At 33.2% G+C, this 21,311-nt stretch overlaps 1 protein-coding gene across 1 annotated transcript in view; it reads right to left on the minus strand.

The window, feature by feature from the left end:
• The window catches only part of LOC126890579 (uncharacterized), a 40,833-nt gene extending 20,128 nt beyond the window's left edge, over positions 1 to 20,705 (minus strand). Inside the window, exon 1 of the mRNA XM_050659643.1 lies at positions 20,310 to 20,705. Coding sequence (XP_050515600.1) covers positions 20,310 to 20,404 — 95 coding nt within the window. The 5' untranslated portion in view covers positions 20,405 to 20,705. The remainder of the gene's footprint in view (positions 1 to 20,309) is intronic.
• Between the last annotated feature and the right edge of the window lie 606 nt (positions 20,706 to 21,311).

Genomic DNA, 21,311 nt, shown 5'->3' on the forward strand with positions numbered 1-21,311 from the left:
AATAGTTACTTGAGGATAATATTTATGATTGGGATCCAAAATAATACCTAACCTAATCCTAATCACCGTAAAAACCTAATAACCGGTTTTTACTTTAAAAAGAAAAACCGGTTATAACCGGGACAAAAAAACAACCGGTAAAACCGGTTATTGCGAAGTAAAAAACCGATTTTAGGTTTAAACCGGTAGGTTTTTCCCATCCCTAGTTCGAATTATCGCAGGTTTGAATTAACGCGAGTCGACTGTATCTATTTTATATAATAGATGTAAAAAGTCTCGGACCTTGATTCAATCGAAAGCCTATGTTAGGTCTGCGAAGCATAAATAGGCCGGTTTGTTCTATTCAATGGTTTTTCGTGTGATTTGTCTTAGTACAAACACGGCATCTAAGTACGATCTTTCGATCCTAATCTAAATCCCCTGTTTTTCCTTAAATTTAATGATCATATTGAAATTTTCCATAAACAACAAAAAAGTCAACAAAAAAGTTTAAACAATGAAAATTTTAGAAAAAAATTGCCTTCAAATAATGACCTGATGACCTGATTGTTAATATACATTTTTAAAGGTCGCCGCTATTATCTCTTCCATGGATTTGCTACAAATAAAAATCCCCTTTTATAAACATAGAGATTTGTCATAAAAATAGTTCAAAGTTATCATTGTTTTGAGGAAGCGGATGTTTCAGCAAGTCATATCAAGTTGACAATATTTTGAATATTTCGTAGAAATTAAGAACAGTGTTTTGTTTTGTTATTATTATTAAACATGGATATTGGAGATAAACGTTCTTCCGAGATGATATTAAATATTGATGCTTTAGTACGTATCAAATACACCAAGAGAAATGTGAATACCACTGGCAGGCACGGAATTAGAAACGGTAGAGAAATTTAACTACAGTGGAACCTCGATAACTCGGATTAATCGGGACCGCGGCCGATCCGGGTTATCGAAAATCCGGGTTAGCCGGAAAGCATGGTAAAAATTAATAAAATACGGTATACTTATAGATAAAGTCCGTTATAATTAAAATAACATGAAATATATATGCACAGTACACATCTAACTTACCTATAGTTTTATAGAGTATAGTATAGATAGACAGTATAGAGTATTGTTCATTTCTAGGTAAAAAAACTCAGTCAGTTTCGGTTGTGTCAATTTCGTCTGCCATCGGAACAATGTTATGTTATTTAAGAACAGTGGCTCTTTCAATTGTTTAAAAGACCATTGTTTAAAAAATAATTTTTTAAAAGACAGTTGGAAATAAATAAAGGAATAACAGGTGTCTGTTGTTTGCGATAGCCCCAGATAATTAACATCGCTCTGCCGCCGCCGCCGTGTGCCATGAGTCATTTTTACTATCGTATAGTTCAAATTACACAAATACCCATTATCTCTCAAATATTAACGATGGTCGAAGCGAAGTTTTATCAATGAAACTCGATATTTTTAAGACATTCCAGAAGAGGCTACAGATAAAATGTTTAAACATAATACATACATTTTTATTGTTAAAATGTTTGTCTGATGAAAATCGGTCCGGGTTAGCTGGACTTCCGGGTTATCGGGGGCCGACTTATCGAGGTTCCACTGTACTTGGGAAGTATTTTTAACAAAAAATGAGACAGACGTAGGCAAGCCCTAGAATGCACACCACATGGAAAGAGAAGACCAGATAGACCCATAGCAACGTGGAAAAGAAATGTCGAGAAAGACATTAATGATATTGGGAAAACCTGGGTAGAAATAAAGATCAGTGCAAAGGATAGGACAGAATGGAGGCAGACAGTTGACGCCCTATGCTCCGGATGGTGTGAAGAGGAATAAGTAAGTATGGGGGTGAGTGTGTGTGAGTTTTGGTTTATGGCGCTACATAACAAATAATAAGTAAGTAAGTACACAACAGAAATGAGGCATTTATTATATTAATTCTTCCAGTGAAAATGTTAAATTAATCCTTGTACAAAACAAAATTACAACGAAACGTAAATAAAATTATCTAAAACACATTAAGAAATAATAGAATAACAATTATGTTTGCCTCCCAGCCGCCATATTGATTTAATGTTGATAGCATGTTGGAATGCCCTACATTGATGCTTTTGTGCGTAGTACTTAAAGGTTGGATATCAGTCATTCTAATGAAATACTGGTGTGCATGTTACTGTATAATGATAGATACATAACATTAGATATAATTATATCACCTTGGCACTGCAATTATCAAGAACCCTTGACCTTTTTATATAAGTGTTAACTAAAAATACAACTCTAGACTAATAAAACTGTACAGAGTGTCCCTTATTCCTACTGCAATGATTTAAGTTGACGTTTGTGTGTTACACTGTCAATCTGTCAAAAATATCAAAGATATTAAAAATCCATTTTTATCCGATTAAAAATCCAATTTATAAAAATCCGATTTTTTCTAGTCCAGTTGCCAGAGATATGTAAAAATGGGGCGAACAAGCTTAATTTTACTGAGAATATCAATTTTGGGACCCCAAAAAAGAACAAAAAAGTTTGCCATTCCTACCCCCGGGCTTTCCCTTAAAATCTATTTGTTATCATTCGGTTTGTATTGTCATTCCATTCTACTCTTCTGTTTTTTACCTAGTTAATAACGTTGTCCACCTTGCATCTCCGTCGTATATCTGTAATTCTAGCTCTGTCCCATAGAGTATTACCATCACCATCGGTTTTTCGAAGGATTTTCATCTTCGCTATTTCGAGCAATCCTTTTGTCCTCTCTGTGTCGGGTCGTGTTTCTGCCGCCAGGGCTCCCGTAAGAGATACAGGCGCCTGTGTGCAAAAACAGATTTTGGCGCCCCTTAATTTTGGATCATGTGTTTTTATTTATTTTTTTGACGGTAGGTAGGTAGGTAAATGCTTGAAATAAAGCAAAAAACTGAACTTTAGAAGTAATATTCATAGTCCGTTCACTCACGGTCACATATTGCAACATCTTCGAATTTTAAAGAACCGCTTGGATTGACATGAAATTCGGTATACACATAGCTAACATGTCAAAGAAAAAAAGTGCTATTGTGCTGATGTGTGCTTTTGCCCTGAGTGTGAGTTTCACCCCTTCTCGGGGGCGAAAAAACATACGTTCAAAAAAGTCCGGAATTAAATAAAACTACTAATTTTAAGCATATTTTGTTCTATAGGGTTATTTCACTAAGTCAATACTTTTCAAGATATTTGCTAGTAAATATGTTCATTTTTCAACAAAAAAAAAACAGGCTTTTAGACGGTTTTCGGAAATAACTCAAAAAGTAAGTATTTTATCGAAAAACATATTCTTTGGTTATTCTAAAGCAAATGGTAAAGCGGTAACGAATAATTTCATTTGGGATGCTAATTATGGAGTGAGTTTTACTATTTTTTTTACCAAAAAAATAAGGAGCCTTTATTTTGAGCGTAATTTACTTACTTTTGATGTTAAAAAAATTTTTTTTTTAAACAAAATTAAAGCTTTTTTTAAACACTTTAAAGCAGTTGTAATGAGTTTTCCCCAAAAAGTGCGTCATTTTTTGGGTATTTCACTTGTTATTCACTGCTTCTACTGGGTTTACAGACTTCATAAATATACCCCTTTTTTACTTTTTTGTAAGCTATATTTTTACTAAGATCATTGTGTTCGATAAAATACTTACCTACTTTTTGAGTTATTTGCGAAAAACTGTCTAAAGTCTAAATCGGGATTTTTTGTTGATAAATGAACATATTCGCTCGTAAATAACTCGTATAAATATACGCGCAAATAAAGTATTGACTTTGAAACTGTGAACTAACTCCATAGAAGCAAAATTACTTAGGAAGTTAGTTTATCTAATTCTGAACATATTTTGAACGTATGTTTTTTCACTCCCGATAACGGGTGAAACTCACCCCCAGGGTAAAAAGCAGACATCGGCATACTACACTTTTTTCTTTGACGTGTTAGCTATGTGTATGACAAATTTCATAACAATACAAGCGGTCCTTTAAAACTTACATCAAAAACCGTGAGTAAATGGACTATTATTTGTATACTAAAATATCAAAATGAAACAAACAGAAAAAAATCATAATAATATAAAGTAAAATGCCTGACTTCTGACATTTTTTCGCACATGTAACCGGCAGTAACCGGATGATGTACCTACTAATAAAATTTCGTGTGGATGTACGTATATCTTCTTCTTCTTTAGGTGCCGTCTCCGTATTCAGACATTGGTCGTCATCATGTTTACAAGTCCCTAAAACCTCTCCGAGAAATAATTTTTCTACTGTGGTTCTACACCATTGTCTAATATTACGCAACCACGAAAGTTTCTTTCCACCAATCCTTCTCTTTCCCTCCACTTTTCCTTGTATTATAAGGCGAAGTAGATGGTATTTAGGTCCTCTAATTATATGACCAAAGTATTCTGTTTAGGTATAAATAGTAGAAAAAGAGGAGAAAAGTCTCCTGTTAATACGTAATCCTATTTAATTTCTCAACTTTTATTTTAAATTTTTTTTTTCAAATTTTTTTGCAATTTTTGACCCCGGGTTTTGGCGCCCCTAAAGGATGGCGCCCGTGTGCATTGCACACTTTGCACATATGGTAGCGGGGACCCTGTCTGCCGCGCATGTCATTATTGGTATGATGACTGTTTTGTAAATTATGCCTTTCATTTCTTTTCCGATATTTTTATTTCTCCATAGTGTGTCATTCAGGCAACCTGCGGCTCTGTTTGCTCTATTCATTTGATCTTCCATTTCTGTTTCGAGCCTTCCGTAGCTAGATAGTGTGATGCCTAGATATTTAAACTCCATCACTTGTTCTATTATCTTTCCATGCAGCTCTAATTTACATCTTATTGGATTCACTATTATAACCATACATTTTGTTTTTTTTTTTTGAGTTAATTAACTTGTTAAATATTCTGGTGGTTATTAGTATTCCATCGTCTGCGTAGCAGATTATTTTAAGTTGTTTTTCTCCCATTTGTTATCCTTTTTTAGTTCTTACTTTTTTATTATTTCATCCATAACCAGGTTGAACAATAGAGGACTCAGGGAGTCTTCATGTCTTATCCCATTTTCAGCTTCAACTTGGTCAGTTAGTTCATTTTGTACTTTTACTTGTATTGTATTGTTCTGGTAGATATTTCCTTCTACACAAAAGTGCTAATTTACATTGTTATTCAAAATTATCTCAGCTACATTTATTGTTTAAAATATTTTTTACTACGGCTTGCAGGACCTCGACTTTTGACCCTTCCCTTCGTTATCTAACGTATCCGCTTCCTATGACGACTTGGTCAGTTAGTTCATTTTGTACTTTTACTTGTATTGTATTGTTCTGGTAGATATTTCCTGCTACACAAAAGTGCTAATTTACATTGTTATTCAAAATTATCTCAGCTACATTTATTGTTTAAAATATTTTTTTACTACGGCTTGCAGGACCTCGACTTTTGACCCTTCCCTTCGTTATCTAACGTATCCGCTTCCTATGACGACTTGGTCAGTTAGTTCATTTTGTACTTTTACTTGTATTGTATTGTTCTGGTAGATATTTCCTGCTACACAAAAGTGCTAATTTACGTTGTTATTCAAAATTATCTCAGCTACATTTATTGTTTAAATTATTTTTTTTACTACGGCTTGCAGGACCTCGACTTTTGACCCTTCCCTTCGTTATCGAACGTATTCGCTTCGTATCTGTTAAGTGTACAGATAGCGAATGATCGATAACGAAGCGAAAAATCGATGTCCTGATTCTTTGTAAATCGATGTCCCCCCCCCCTACGAGAGGCGTTTTAGGGGGAAGCCCGGGGGTAGGAGTTTCAAAGTTTTTGGAAATTTTTTTGTGGTCCCAAAATTTACATGATAGGCTAGAAATCTTAGTTGATAAAGGTTGTTATTTTTTGAAATTATACTTCTTTAGGCGCGATTGAGAGTAAAATTTCATAATTCTGCGCGCATGCGCACACAGACAGTATTTACTTAGTTGCAATGAATTGTTCAGAATTAAAAAACGGCTTCGAACTCTGGAGAGGAAACAGATAAGAGGCAGAGCATTGGACTAGAGATCGAGAGGTCGCGGGTTCAAATCCCGGACGATTCAGTTTTTTTTAATTTTTGGTAGCTTTAATAAAAAAATTTTGAAAGTGGTAGGTAAGAAAGTTAGTTTAATATTTAAATAAAATGCAAATATAAACAATTAAAATATTTATTTCGTTGAAATTATATAATAGAAGTATAACGTACAAAGTACACACACATTCTTTTTAAATAGAAACAGACTGTTTGACTTGTACACACTTCTATATAAATCAAAACGGGAACTGGTATATATTTTCAAAGACTGATAGTGTGTAAATAAATTTACTAAAATCAGCTAAATACTTTCACCATTTTTAATGCCATCATCAGAGCTATCGTCTTATAATTGTAACTTCTTCAAATGAAGAGAAAACTTTGAACAAACACATTCTAATTTTAAAAATTAACCCAGGGATATAACGACTGGTCAGGGTAAAACCCCTTAAATGTATGAAATAATCATTTAATGTGTTTTAAAAAATGGCAACCATTTTTACAATCAACAGCTGTTACAGCTGTTATTTTTTTGTCAAAAATCTTAGTTTTCTGCGTATTTTTGTTAATATTACGAAGTAAAACATCCTTTGACAACTTGGATAAAAAATATAAATATACATTTAATTAGGCAATAATTAAACTAATAAATCGTCATATTTGCCTTAATTGGCAAAAATTCCAGTTGATAAAATTAAAAAGTAGCAAAATAAAACAGTTATTACCATGTTACAAACATCTTGAATCACCAGATGTGGTAATTATTATTAAAAATGTGATAAGAATATTTTCATACAAAGATTTTCTGTGAGTGACTTGTTCTGTTGATGAATTAGGAGATGATCTCAAATTTTTATTGTTAATTTATAAGTATTTTATAACGTAACAGAATATTACAAATTTTATGTATTAAAACGCAGTAAAACTTAGATCATTTAGGCGAGGATAGGTATATAGCAATAAAATCGCCTAAACCTCTATAACTTTTTTAAAGTAAGACGGATCGTTATCAAACCTTTTGCATTTGATTCGGGAGAGATTCAGGAAAATTCTTGACCACTTGGCATGAGGGACAAATGAAAATTGCACTGTTGTAAAATGCATTTTCCAAAGTGCATCTCAAAGTGTTCAAGAAATAAATTAAATTTTCATACTCGGGGGGTTTTAGAGGCCGCTCAACAGGAATATCGGATTAGCGAAGCTGTAAGAGGTACCTGGTGCCCGGTGTCCCGGTATGAACGTCTTGTCCTGGAGTTTTATGGAAATTTATTATGAAAATCGTTGAAACTGGTTATTCCTAGGTTTTTGAGGTTGCTGAACCCAAATATTGCATCGAAGATGCTCTACGGGTACCTGTTGCCCCAATTAATTGCAAAATAGGTGAAATTTATTTTCTCGGGGTTTTTGAGGTCGCTGAACACGAATACTGCATGGACGATGCACTTGGTACCACGAGGTACCTGGTTTCCGGTATCTACGTTGTCTCCTGAAATTTTATGGAAATTCCTTATAAAATTCAACAGTGAGTAACAATTAAAATGTGTTATTTTAATTCAGAATGCAACTTATGAAAAAAAATAATTCGAATTTTTTTTAGTAGGTATTAATAATATATTTCGATATCAGTATGTCAGAACCTCGAGTATAATATGATTAAAACTCTCAGTGGCTTTAAAAACGCCGGAATAACAAGTTTGAACCAATTTTACTAAGAATTTCTAAAAAATTCCCGGAAACGACGTAGATACAGGGCACCAAGTACCTCGTACAGCATCTTCGTTGCAATATTCGTATTCAGCGATCTCAAAACTTCCGAGATAATAAATTTTAACTATTTTCATCATAAATTTTCATATAATTCCAGGAGATGACGTAGATATCTGGCACCTGGTACGTTATAAAGCATCTCCGAATTAATATTGGTTTTCAGCGATCTCAAAAACCTCGGGATATAAAGTTTCAACGACTTTCATAATGAATTTCCATAAAACTCCAGGAGACGATGTGCATATTGGGATACCGGGCACCAGGTACCTCTTACAGCTTCACCGATCCAAGATTCCTGTTCAGCGACCTCAACAACCCTCGAGTATGAAAATTGAAGTCATTTCCATAAATATTTTCCCAGTTGTGAATTTTTATTTTTTTTAACACTTGGGATGCACTTTAAAAAATGCATTTTCCGTCTACAATCCAATTTTCATTTGTCCCTCATGTCAAGTATGCAAGAATTTTCCTGAAGCTCTCACGAATCGAATGCAAAAGGTTTCATAATGATCCATATTACTTTAAAAAAGTTAGTGCTCGGAATTAGTCTTAGAGACAAAAAGTCAAATGAAGAAATCCATCAAAGTATCAAAGTTGCAGATGTCTGTGTTAGAACATATTGTAGAACTGAACTGCCAATGGCTATGACATCTAGCTCGTCAAGATCAAACCAGATGGCCTACCAAGCTCTACTCTGCTTTTAAACTAGGAGGAGTAATCCAAATTTACCGCGCTGTAATGCTTGTTTGTAATTGGTCCAACCGCAGGCAAGCTTACTTCACTGCTGTGAAATTTTGACACTATTGGCATTTATTAAATTTTGACACCATAAGCATTTCATAGGTTAATAATTAAGTTATATCGGAGATTTTTTGTGTTTTCTGCGTTATTCCTTTAATTTTAAGATTTTTATTCTGCTTTTATATCATTATAAAAACTGTTGTTTTAAGAACTTTTTATAGACGTATGTATTTGTTTGTAAGATTTACAAAACAAACAAACAAACATTAAGAAATCTGTTTAATCAGTGTCTACATAAAGGAGAAATACCCGAAGAATGGAACGAAAGTCTTACAATCCTGCTATTTAAGAAAGGCGACAGAAAGGACATAAAAAATTACAGACCCATCTCACTGCTGTCGCAAACGTATAAACTATTCATGAGGATTATCAACAACAGACTAACACACAAATTGGACTCGTATCAACCCGTAGAGCAGGCAGGATTCCGAAAGGGATATAGCACCACTGACCATCTTCTAACAATTAGGACACTAATAGAAAAAGCTAACGAATACCATATAGATCTGCACTTAGCGTTCGTTGACTACGAAAAAGCATTTGACAGCGTGGAAATGTGGGCAATAGAAAAAGCTATAAACAACTGTCGAATAGGTTCCAGATACAGAATGCTAATACATAATATATATAAGAAAGCAACAATGACAGTACAATTGGAAGAAACCACAAAACCCATACCAATTAACAGAGGAGTGCGACAGGGAGATGTTATTTCTCCTAAACTATTTACATTAGCACTGGAAGATGTTTTCAAAACAATGGAATGGACAAACATGGGAATAAACATAAATGGAAAGAAACTAAACCACCTAAGGTATGCAGACGATGTAGTAGTCATAGCATCAAGTTTTGAAGAACTACAAACCATGCTAACCGAACTAGCAAATGAATCCGAACAAATAGGTCTAAAAATGAATTTTGCCAAAACAAAAACAATGACAAACACACAAGACAATAGAAACGTAATACTAAACGACACCACAATAGAAGCGGTTAATGATTATATATATTTGGGACAGATTATAAAAATAAATAAGGAAAACCAAACAGCGGAGGTAAAAAGAAGGGTCAGATTAGCCTGGGCAGGATTTGGAAAATTAAAATGGGTCCTAAAGAAGAAAAAAATACAACAATACTTAAAAACAAGAGTGTTTGACCAGTGCATACTCCCAATTCTCACATACGCATGCCAAACATGGACCTTGACCAAGGCAAACATGGATAAAATAATAAAGACACAAAGAGCCATGGAGAGAGCAATGTTAGGAGTAAAATTGACAGACAAAAAGCAAAACAACTGGGTCAGAAATAGAACAAAAGTCAAAGACGCAGGTCAACATATAACCAGGCTAAAATGGAGCTTCGCAGGTCATAACGCTAGACAAACGGACAATAGGTGGAATAGCACGATACAACAATGGAGACCATGGACAGGAAAGAGAGCAAGAGGACGACCCCAGATGAGATGGGGAGACGACATTAAAAAGATAGGAGGAACGCACTGGAAACAGAAAGCACTAAACAGAAGCGAATGGAGGAAACTGGGGGAAGCCTATGTTCAGAATTGGACGAATTAAAGGGCAAAAGAAGAAGAAAGAAGGTGTATTTGTTCTGGATTACCGTCGAAGGCCCACATAATCAACTAAAGAGAAGATGTATTTGGTAATTTTTCTAGTTACATTATTGGGTGTGAATCTATCTTTTGAGTTTACACCTACTGGTTTACAGGGTATACTACCTACATTGAAGATGAAAGAAAACCAAACGTGTGTCTAGAAAATAAGCGGTTTCAAATAGAACAGGACAAAACAGCATGGAGAAATATGAAAACGGCCTATGTTCAGCAGTGGAGACAAAGTGGCTAAAGAAACAGAAGAGTTCAATATAAAAATTATTTTGTACATCCTAGTTATCTATTCATAGTTTAAAATATCATCCTTAAATGCCCATCGTTTTCCTAACATTTATTCGTAGACAATTTCTTAACATATTCTATTGGTAAGATAATAAAGACGACTTAATATTATGTGGGCAGTGAATAAATTGTCTTAATATAGATGACATTGACTCACTAGCCAATAACCGAAGAAAAAGGAGATGTTTATTGTCCTACGTTTAAATAGATCATACACAATTTGGGATCTGTTTAACACTTATTAAAAATATCAGGAATTAGAAAATTTGAAATATTAAAAATGTGTTTGAAACGTAAATTAGTTCACATCAGTAACAATTAGGATTTTAATAGTTCTTAAGAGCGTAGGCGCAAAATCTTGCGCCAATGCTTTTTAAATGCATTAATTTTTTTCAAATCCTGAAAAATGTAATAAATATTTTTGAAAAGTTTAAACGCAGAATGAAAGATTACATTATTACCGAGGCCGAAAATCCCTTAGAATAAACAAAAAGGTTCTTCTGAATGATATATTTGAAATTAAAAATCACACTCAATTTTCTCTTCTTTTCACCCCTGTAACTTAATAAAATAAACATTGTAGAAGTTCTCAGGGACTTTCGGCCCTAGGTAATAATGTAATCTTTCATTCTGCATTTAATTTTTTTTAAATACTTATTAGTTTTCCCAGGCTTCGAAAAAAAATGGATGCATTTAAAAAGCATGTTTGCTATTTTGTTGTCTATTTTATTGCTAAATAAGTGATAAGATAAATTTCCAAAAAGACCATAACATTATTTTCTGATAGCGAATCCGAGAATACAAGGTTCGAACTGATAAGAGGAAGGTCAAACAATTAAAGAAAATATTCCGTCATTTTTATTTTTTGAATCATTACGGCTCGTGTCCCAAAAATGCACACAAGATAATTTCGAACCAATCACGATGCAAAAAATAGTTTTTCTACGGCCGTGCTAAAAGAGCCACTTTCACGCACGCATTTCGTTTCCGAAAGTTGCACTTTCCCGCACGGCGTGCGTGAAAGTAAATTTTCCCGCACTGCGTGCGGAAAAGTAAAATACCTCGTAATATGGCATTATAATAATATATTATAATACATGCAATAAACTAATGTTTAGATATTATTTACTAATTTATTTCAAATTTATCTTATTGTGTTCATGTTTTAATGAAATTAGCGCGATTATTTCATTCGTAGGAGATTCTGACCAATAGAAAGCTAGAGAAATAAAAATTAAACTGATAATTTTTGATAATGTCCCGTCGTCAAGTATATTACGTCAGATGCCCTTGGTTGCTACGAAAAAATACATTCAGTGACATTAATGACAATTAATGTTTTAAAAATTATAAAAGTGATGACTTTCAACCGTCAAATATGTATAACAACTGTGTGTTTAATCGTACTAATTTTTACTTACATAAATAAATTACAATTAAATTTTGGTTCTGAACAGTTTTATTCATGAAATAATCGCAACAAATTGCACTCGATCTCTAAGATTAATATCGAATTTTTGCCCTCGTGACACTTCGACTTTTTAACTTCGTAACTTTAACTACGTAATTAAAACTGTCAAAGTGTCACTCGGGAAAAATTCAATAATTTTAAAGCTCTTGTGCAATTACTACTGATAATTCTATGAAATAAAATTATTTTGACATAATATTTAAAAGTCAGATCAGTAGACAATTACAATGGTTTTGAATCGTCGTCATGGAAACCAATAACGTCGTCGTGGTAACCCATTATTTGAAAGTTTGGTTTTGACAACCTTGTCAAAGAATTAATTTGTGTATTTTCACTTCTAAAAAAAAATTGATTTAAGTCATATTTTTTGTGGCTTTTTTCGAAACGTACGGCCCTAGAAAAAAAATTGTTCCTAACTCATGCGGAAAGTGTCTTCCCCGCACTCTATTGCTTGCCCGAACTCCGCTATCGCGTCGTTCGGGTCAACGGCAGTCTCGTGCGTGAAAGTATCACTTTCCGCACTAGTTAAGAAAATAACTATTTACGTAACCACAAGGTCACAAGGAAAAAAGTTTTCCTCTAACTGGCTGTATACCATATACCATATATCACAAAAAATTAATTAAAATCCTTTATAAAAGATATATAATTTATTAAAAATTCCCTTAAAAGGACTACATCACAAATGAAGAACATTTTCGATCTGAATACAGATCATCATCAGTGCTGAACAGGATGTTCACATGCTACGCCACCAAAATTGAAAATATACCCTTTAAAAGTATACAGTCATGCATACACTGACAAAAATTGTTTTAAATAACATGGATGTTATAAAATACATGATTAAGCACCGAGCACCATTTGACCCTCACCTGAATTGGGACACGTCGTGAGGTTCAGCTACCTCATATCTTGAACGGTCGTTGGCAACCGTTTAAAGAGTCTTTACCCATATGTATACTTATTTTCAGTTTTTGTGGCTTAGCATGTTAACATCCTGTTCAGAACTGATGATGATCTATGTTCAGATCGGAAACCTTCTGTATTTTTACGTGTTCTATAACCAGTACAGTAGGTATATATTTCTGTTTTAGTTTCCAATCGAAATAATTATTGCTAATGATGCAAACTATATTCTTAAGAGGAAAGGATCATTTTGACGCCTGTCAAAATTTTCAATGTATTTTAAATGTAATCATTTTAAACGCAGAATGAAAGATTAATTTATTACCGAGGACTGAAAGTCCCTTAGAATGAATAAAAATTTACTTTTGAATGAGATATTTGAAATTAAAAATCACACTACATTTTCTCTTAGATTTTCACCCCTGTAATTTATTAAAATTTACATTATAGAAGGGACTTTCGACCCTCGGTAAGAACGTAATCTTTCATTATTAGTGTGACCAACTAGCCCGAAAAATCCGGGACATGGCCCGAATTACGAAGTAGTGTCCCGGCGTCCCGGACAAGGCTTCCGGGCCCTCCGAATTTTCAACGTTTTGGTAAAATAATTTTATTTTGAAATTTTTAGTACATTATGCATTCTTCTAAGAATTAGAGGTTTTCTTCTCATTGTTAAGCAAATTAAGTTGTGCGACAAATATGATAGTAAGAAGTAATCAACACAAAAATATTCTGAGGTTGTTTTCTTGTGGAATTTTTGACAATTACATTTTGATGGGATTAATCCACAATCAAAAACTTGAAGCCTTTGAAATGTGGCTATACAGGCAAATCCTAAGGATATCATAAACGGACAAGATAACCAAGGAGACCATACTAAGGTTGATTTTTCCTTTTTTGAGAACGATTTCCGGATTTAAAAAAAACTAAGAAAAATGTAATTATTACAGCCAATTGTGGCTTAATCCTATCAAAAATATCATTGACAACATAAAAATGTTAAATAATCAATAAAATGATGATATTGAAGTTCTGACAAAAAAAAAATGGCCCGATTTTTATTGAAAAGTCCCGGATTTCTGGTATTTTTTTCAGCCTTGTCCCGAATTGGACTGAATTGGAGTTGGTCACACTATTCATTATGCGTTTAAATTTTTCAAAAATACTTATTAGTTTTCTCAGGATTCGAAAAAAAATTAATCCCCATTTGAATATCATTGCAGCCGAAAATACGTACCCATCCCCTTAACGAATATTAAGAATTTACAATCAACTTTATAAAGAATTTTAAATAAATATGGCGATATATATGAACTTGCAAGGGAAACCTTCAATAAAAATTCTTGATAGCACAAGTTTTGCTAGTAGGTAATGTTCGGCAAAGTCCTCTATATCTTGGTACGTTTTTGTACCAATACGAAAGGTACAGACTGTAAGATCGGAGGTCGAAGGATATACCAGATATTATATCACGGGAGAAAATTCAACATGCTCTCAACTCTCAAAAATATGAAATAATAGAGCTTCAGGGGAAGATGGTGATGATGTACCTACTCATTGAGACAATTAAACGAGGAGGCCCACTTTGGATGTCACGAATCCAAAGAATGTTTAATCTATGTCTGCATAATGAAAGCATTCGAAATAAATGAAAGAATTCGGTTACAATTCGCCTTCATAAAAAAGAAGATAAATTAAATCTTGAAAACTATGGACCCCTTAGCCTTAGCTTACTAAACTACATGTTTACTCGAATACTGCCAAATATCTTCTTCTTCTTTGTGTGCCGTGCTTGTTTTCAAGCGTTGGTTATTCTCGTATTAACAAGATGATAACAAGATGATGCAAACAAGATGGCCGCCGCCGATAAAGTTCGCGGTTTAGATATCCTAAAGAAACTTTGTAAAGGTTGTAGCAAAAATGTAAAATCTGGTGTGTGTTGTGCTAAATGTAATTCAGTTTATCACTCCAGTTGCGCAGAGAGAGCAAAAACGTGCTGCAGTGAAAATATTACTGAAAATTTTCATGCTGAAAAAGGTGATGTCAACCTAACCTCAACTTCAATAGAAGAATATTCTTTAAAAGAAGAAAATAAATTATTAAGAGCAACAATACAAGATAAAAACACTATAATAGTAGACAAGGAAGTCTTAATAAAACTTTTGAATGAGAAAATAGTATCTCTAGAAGAAAAAATGAATCAGTTACAAAAAGATAAACAGATGGACAAAAAACAGCCCAAGGGTAATAAAAACAATAGTCTTGTTGTACCACAGCAATCTACCTTGATTTTAACAAAACAACAAGAGGCTTCAGCAGACAAACATGGACAACTTCAAGGAAACTCTACGAAAATTAATGAGAATGTCATACAAGGTCAGTCAAAAATAAATGAACAAGTTGTTAGTTTAGAAATTATGAAGACACAAACTCAGCTAATAATGAATGATGTGTTAAACATTAATAACGACGAGACAATAAAACCTGATGATTCAAGACTGACTGTTAAGTCTTCACATGAAAATCTTGTAAAACAAACTCAAATTAATAATACAACGAATCAAAATGCTCCATCATCGTCAAGTAAAAATCAACATATGGATGGTTGGGAAACTCAAAGAAAAAGGGGTTTCTTAAAAAATAAACGACCAGCACCCATTCAAGGCAAAAGAAATGGAACTTCCAATCTTAAAATTGCCCCCAGTGTGTCTAGTTATAGTTGGATTTTCTTGTCAGGTCTCACTGACGATTCAACAGCAAAGGATGTGCAATCATACATGCTAGAAAATGGGGTTCAAAATAGTGTCATAGAAAAGTTACGCACAAAGAAAAAGTTCATTAGCTCTTTTAAAATTGGAGTAACACAAGAGAGCGTGCCCACAGTCCTAACTCCTGATTTTTGGCCAGTCGGTCTTTATGTTAGTGAATTTTTAAACCTGAAGAATCTAGCACCTCAATAGATAGGTTAAATGATCAACTTGAAAAAATTGCTTCTGACCAGGTGTGTATAGTGCACCAAAACCTTCAATCTATAGGAACAAGTCATGATGCTCTTCAAGAATTTCTAAACGATGAAAAAAATGTTCTTGCTATGTGTGTGAGCGAACATTGGAAAACCATCGATCAATTGTCCGCATATAATTTGGTGGGATATTCACTGGCATCAGCATTTTGCAGGCAAAATGGATATGGAGGCACAGCAATTTTTTTAAGGAATGGTATAGAGTATGTACATAGAAGTGACATAACCATATTTGGCGATGAAGAATGTTTTGAGTGTTCTGCCGTAGAACTCTCATTTTATAAAAAAAAGGTCATAATCATATGTATATACAGAACAAGCACAAAACCTGTTCATGACTTTTTAGTAAAACTTGAGTCAGTTCTGAGTATACTACTGAATGAGCAATGCACATGTTTTATTGCTGGAGATTTTAATTTAGATATAATGAATGTTAAGGACAGTAATGCTAAAGATTTCAGTGAATTGTTGCAGTCTTTTAATTTTGCTCCTTCTATTTTAGAATATACACGGGTAAGTAGGACTTCTCAAAGTTGTATTGACAATATTTACACTAATATAAACGTTTTTGATGCAGAGGTGGTAGGCACTCATATGTCTGACCATACTGCCCAGAAGGTGTCCTTTACTTTGCAAATAAGTGGAAAACTCAAAAAAGTTAAAAAAAGAATTTTTTCAATTACAAATAAAAATAACTTCAAGTCTATGCTTTTTAGTCAAAAATGGGACTCAGTGTTTTTTACCCCTGAATCACTGGTAAATGAGCAATGGGATGCTTTTGTCAGTATTGTTGGGTCTACCTTTGATTATTGCTTTCCTATAGTCTCAGTTCAGCAAAAATGTACGGCAAAAAAAATACTAAAACCTAATCAGCAGGTTGCTGCATGTAAGAATGAGCTAGACATCCTTCTAGTGCTTAGTAGGTCTGACAGGGCCTATAGTGAGGCTTACAAAACAAAGAAGCAGGAATACAATCGTCTCCTGAGCGATGCAAGAAGTGCTCATTATGAAGAGCGTATAAATAACAGTGAAAGCAAATCAAAATGCGTTTGGCAGATTGTTAGGGAAATTAATGGTACAGTTACAGAATATGTCGATCAAACTTCGAATATTAGTGGTAAGCCTGAGGATATTTGTAATAACTTTAACAAATTTGTACTTCATGCAGGTCCTAATTTAATAAAAACTCAACTTCAAGCCACTTTTTCATGCAGTATTCCATATAACACCAAATCTTTTTTTCTTATACCAGTAACTATTTCTGAAATTCTTAATATCATCTCAAAGCTAAAAAATAAAAAAAGTGCAGGTTATGATGGGATCTCGGCGAATCTGTTGAAACATTGTGCAGAAGAGATTGCAGAACCATTGTGCCACATTATTAATAACTCTTTTAAGTATGGTATTTTCCCTAACCAACTAAAGTTAGCTCTAGTGAAACCTTTACATAAAAAGGGAGATAAAACCAAATTGGAAAATTATAGACCCATCAGTTTACTACCGACATTTTCAAAAATTTTCGAAATAGCAATGTGCACAAGACTTATAGCCTTTTTCAATGATGACCACCTAATTGCTGAATCACAACATGGATATCTCAAGGGAAGGTCTGTCGAAACAGCTACATACGAATTCGTGGATAAGATTTTGAATGGATGGGAGAACGGGGAGATTTCCTTGGGAATGTTCCTGGACTTATCAAAAGCGTTTGACAGCATAGATCATCATATTTTGATCAACAAACTAGAAAGATATGGAATTCGTGGCCCTGCTCGGGACTGGATAAGAGATTACCTCACTGACAGACGACAAAAAGTTATTATAACTCGAGAAGGACAACAGTTTTCTTCAGAAGAAGGGAATTTACAACTTGGTATTGCTCAGGGCAGTGTCATGGGACCACTTCTTTTTGTTTTCTACATTAACAATCTTGGTAGCGAAATACTGAGCAGTGAGTCTCACCTTGTAAATTTTGCAGATGATGCAAACTTATTAACATTAGCATCAACATTTGAGGATCTTCTGAGTATTTCTTCAGATCACTTAAAAACAGCTCAGAATTGGTTCTTAAAAAATAAATTGATTTTAAATACTGAGAAGACTAACTGTGTTTGTTTTCACACAAAGCAAAATAATGAGATAATTCCAGAGGAGATTGAGTTGGATGATCAAACTGTTGAATTATCAACAAATACAAAATTCTTGGGTATTTACATAGATCAACATCTAAATTGGTCAGAGCATCTGTGTGTTGTTCGCAAGAGAATCAACATGGCATGTTATTCATTACGAGTAATGTCTAAGTATTTGAATTTACAACACCTTAAGACAGTTTATTTTGCAAACATCTACTCAGTGCTCAGATATGGTATTATTTTCTGGGGAGGAGGAACTGATGTTGATAGAGTATTCATTGCTCAGAAGAGAGCAATAAGAACAATGCTCAAGATAAAAGCTCGAAGGACCTGTAGGGGAAAATTTAAGGAGTTAAGATTATTAACTGTGGCAGGGCTTTATATATATGAGTGTTTACTGTTCCTGTTCAAGAATAGGGATAGGTTTACACATTCTGAGCCAAAACACAGCATACCCACTAGGTATGTAGGGCTCAATTTTCCTATACATAGGCTAGTCGCAACAGAGAGAGGACCTACATATTCGTGTATAAAATTTTTTAACAAATTGCCTGTTAGAATTAAATTGCAACAGAATTTTAATATATTTAGAACTGAAATAAAAAGCATTTTATTGGATTTAGAACCGTATTCTGTGTATGAGTTTTTAAATCACACATTTTAACTTTTAACTCATAGTATTTGTAATTGTAATTTTGTATGTATATTAGACACTTATTATTCAATTGTGACAATTTGCTGTAAGTGTGTTGTTTACAATTTTTTTTTAATAAAAGATATTTTGAATTTGAATTTGAATTTGAATGATGAAATGTTTCTCGGTCGGCAGCTAACGTTACGCAGCTTCTCATTTTTATGACGTTGATCAATTCTTGCTCTTTGTGCATGGCCTTCAGCACACGTTCCTTGGATATGTGTACTGTCCATGGGATTCTGAGCATGCAACGGTAACACCACAACTCGAACGCTTCTAATTTGTTGAGATTCTTCACTTTTGTTGTCCAAGTTTCACATCCATAGAACAAAATGGACCAGCCAAATATATTGGAAGTAAAACTCGATTTCTACCAGTCAAAAGAACAAGCAGGATTCCGATCAGGCCACGGAAAAATTGACGGAACAACATACCCCTGATTGTTATTTTTGTTATCGTCTACAAGGCATTTGACATAGTCGCTATCTTAAAAGCAAAAATACAAAAAATCTGAATGCAGAATAGACCAAAGCACAGATATGGTAAGTATATGAATATGGCACAAGAGTAAAAATGAATAAAAAAGAATAATATCTTATAAAGTACAGTAAAACCACCGTTAACCGAAACCGTTTTAACCGAAACATCGTTTAACCGAAATGGCTGACAGTTTCAATAATTTCGTCAATAAATAGTGAATTTAAAAAAAAACAATAAAATTAAGAAAAATGAACATGTTTAAAATGTTTTTTTAAGAAAGCTACTATTTTCTTTGTGTTATCCTTTGACAACGATGTTTTGGTGCTATATATCTCGAATATGTAACAATTTGATATAAGTATACGAAAAACACTGTTATTTTTAACCGAAATTATTGTTATCCGAAACGGCCTTCCCCCCCAATTATTTCGGTTAACGGAGGTTTTACTGTAAAACAAAAATAAATGTACTAGCGTTAAATATATAAAAATAAATTTAATAAACAAAAAAATATTATGGTGGTATTTAAAGACTTTATAAGCTTAAATTTGATAGTAGAGAATTCATTTTTTTTTTAATATAATATGTAGATACATACGTCAATTATTATTAACTTTGTTTAAATTTAAAATCTTACTGTAAATTCTTAAATTATAGAATAAAATCTTTAATAAACAAAAAAAAAATTATGGTGGTATTTAAAGATTTTATAAATATAAATTTAATAGAAAATATTAATTTTTTTAATAATTTGTGTAGATGTGTTAATTCTTAACTTTCCTTAAATGATCTAAAATCTTACTTTAAATTCTTAAATTATAGAATAAAATCTTGTAAAATAATAAACAATTAATATCGTTATAGTTGTTAAGTATATTTATAAAAATAAATTTAAGAAGCAAAAGAATTATGGTTGTATTTAAAGATTTTATAAATATAAATTTAATAGCCAAAAATTATTTTTTTAATAATTTCTGTAGAGACGTGAAACGTGAATTATTCAATTTGCTGAAATTATTTAAAATCTTACTTACAGCTTTTTCTCCGGGCAAACACTCCTGTAAATGACATAACCAATCCATAAGAACTGGAGGATGATGAGGTCCATCACTTTCACTAAAAATTTCATTTTCGTTTACATTTACGCACTTTGGTATCGAGAGAAATCCTTGCGAAGACTCCAGTGCAACTGCTGGCTGATAAAAATAAACACCAACAAGGAGGTAATATAATTTTATCTAAAATTTCTGTCGCGATATAAGGTGAGAATGAGTTGACAACTATGACGATGATTATTCGAGTCGTATAGCAAGCGCGATTGTGCTACTCTGATCGTGGTTCTGTCGTTAATAGTATCAAAGTATCATAATCATACACCAACACGTATTAGTACATAGGCCGACTATCAAGACTTACTGCTACTGCTGCTACGTAACAAAAACAGAGCGCTACCGTACCAGTCAAAATACTATATTTTAGTTTTATTGTTTTTCGCAAAAAAAAACATGATCTAATCAAATAACATAGATTTACAATTTTTTTATAAATGTTTTTCATAAATTAATGTATATATTTGTTTATCCACTCAAGAAATACAAGCACGGATTCTTAGCTGTAATAAGTGATTTTATGAATACAAAGACTTAATGAAAAGTAAGTTACTGATTATGAGTATAAGCTTAGAATCTACAAAGCAGTAACTAGATCACATATGGATGTGATACATGGTCACATATGGTCACATATGGATGTGAAACGTGGACCCTCTTAACCGCTGATGCAGGGCTCCCGCAAGGCTGATTGGCGCCCGCGTGCGGGACATATTTTAGCGCCCTTTAAATCTACTATACATATAAAACTAATAAATATTTTTGAAAAATTTAAACCCAGAATGAAAGACTACATTATTACTGAGGCCGAAAGTCCCTGAAAACTTCTATAATGTTTATTTTAATAAGTTACAGGGGTGAAAGTAAAAGAGAAAATTTAGTATGGTTTTTAAATATTGTAAATATTTAATTCAAAAGAAACTTTTT

The sequence above is a fragment of the Diabrotica virgifera genome, chromosome 8 (genome assembly GCF_917563875.1).
Source record: "Diabrotica virgifera virgifera chromosome 8, PGI_DIABVI_V3a".
Classification (NCBI taxonomy): Eukaryota; Metazoa; Arthropoda; class Insecta; order Coleoptera; family Chrysomelidae; genus Diabrotica; species Diabrotica virgifera.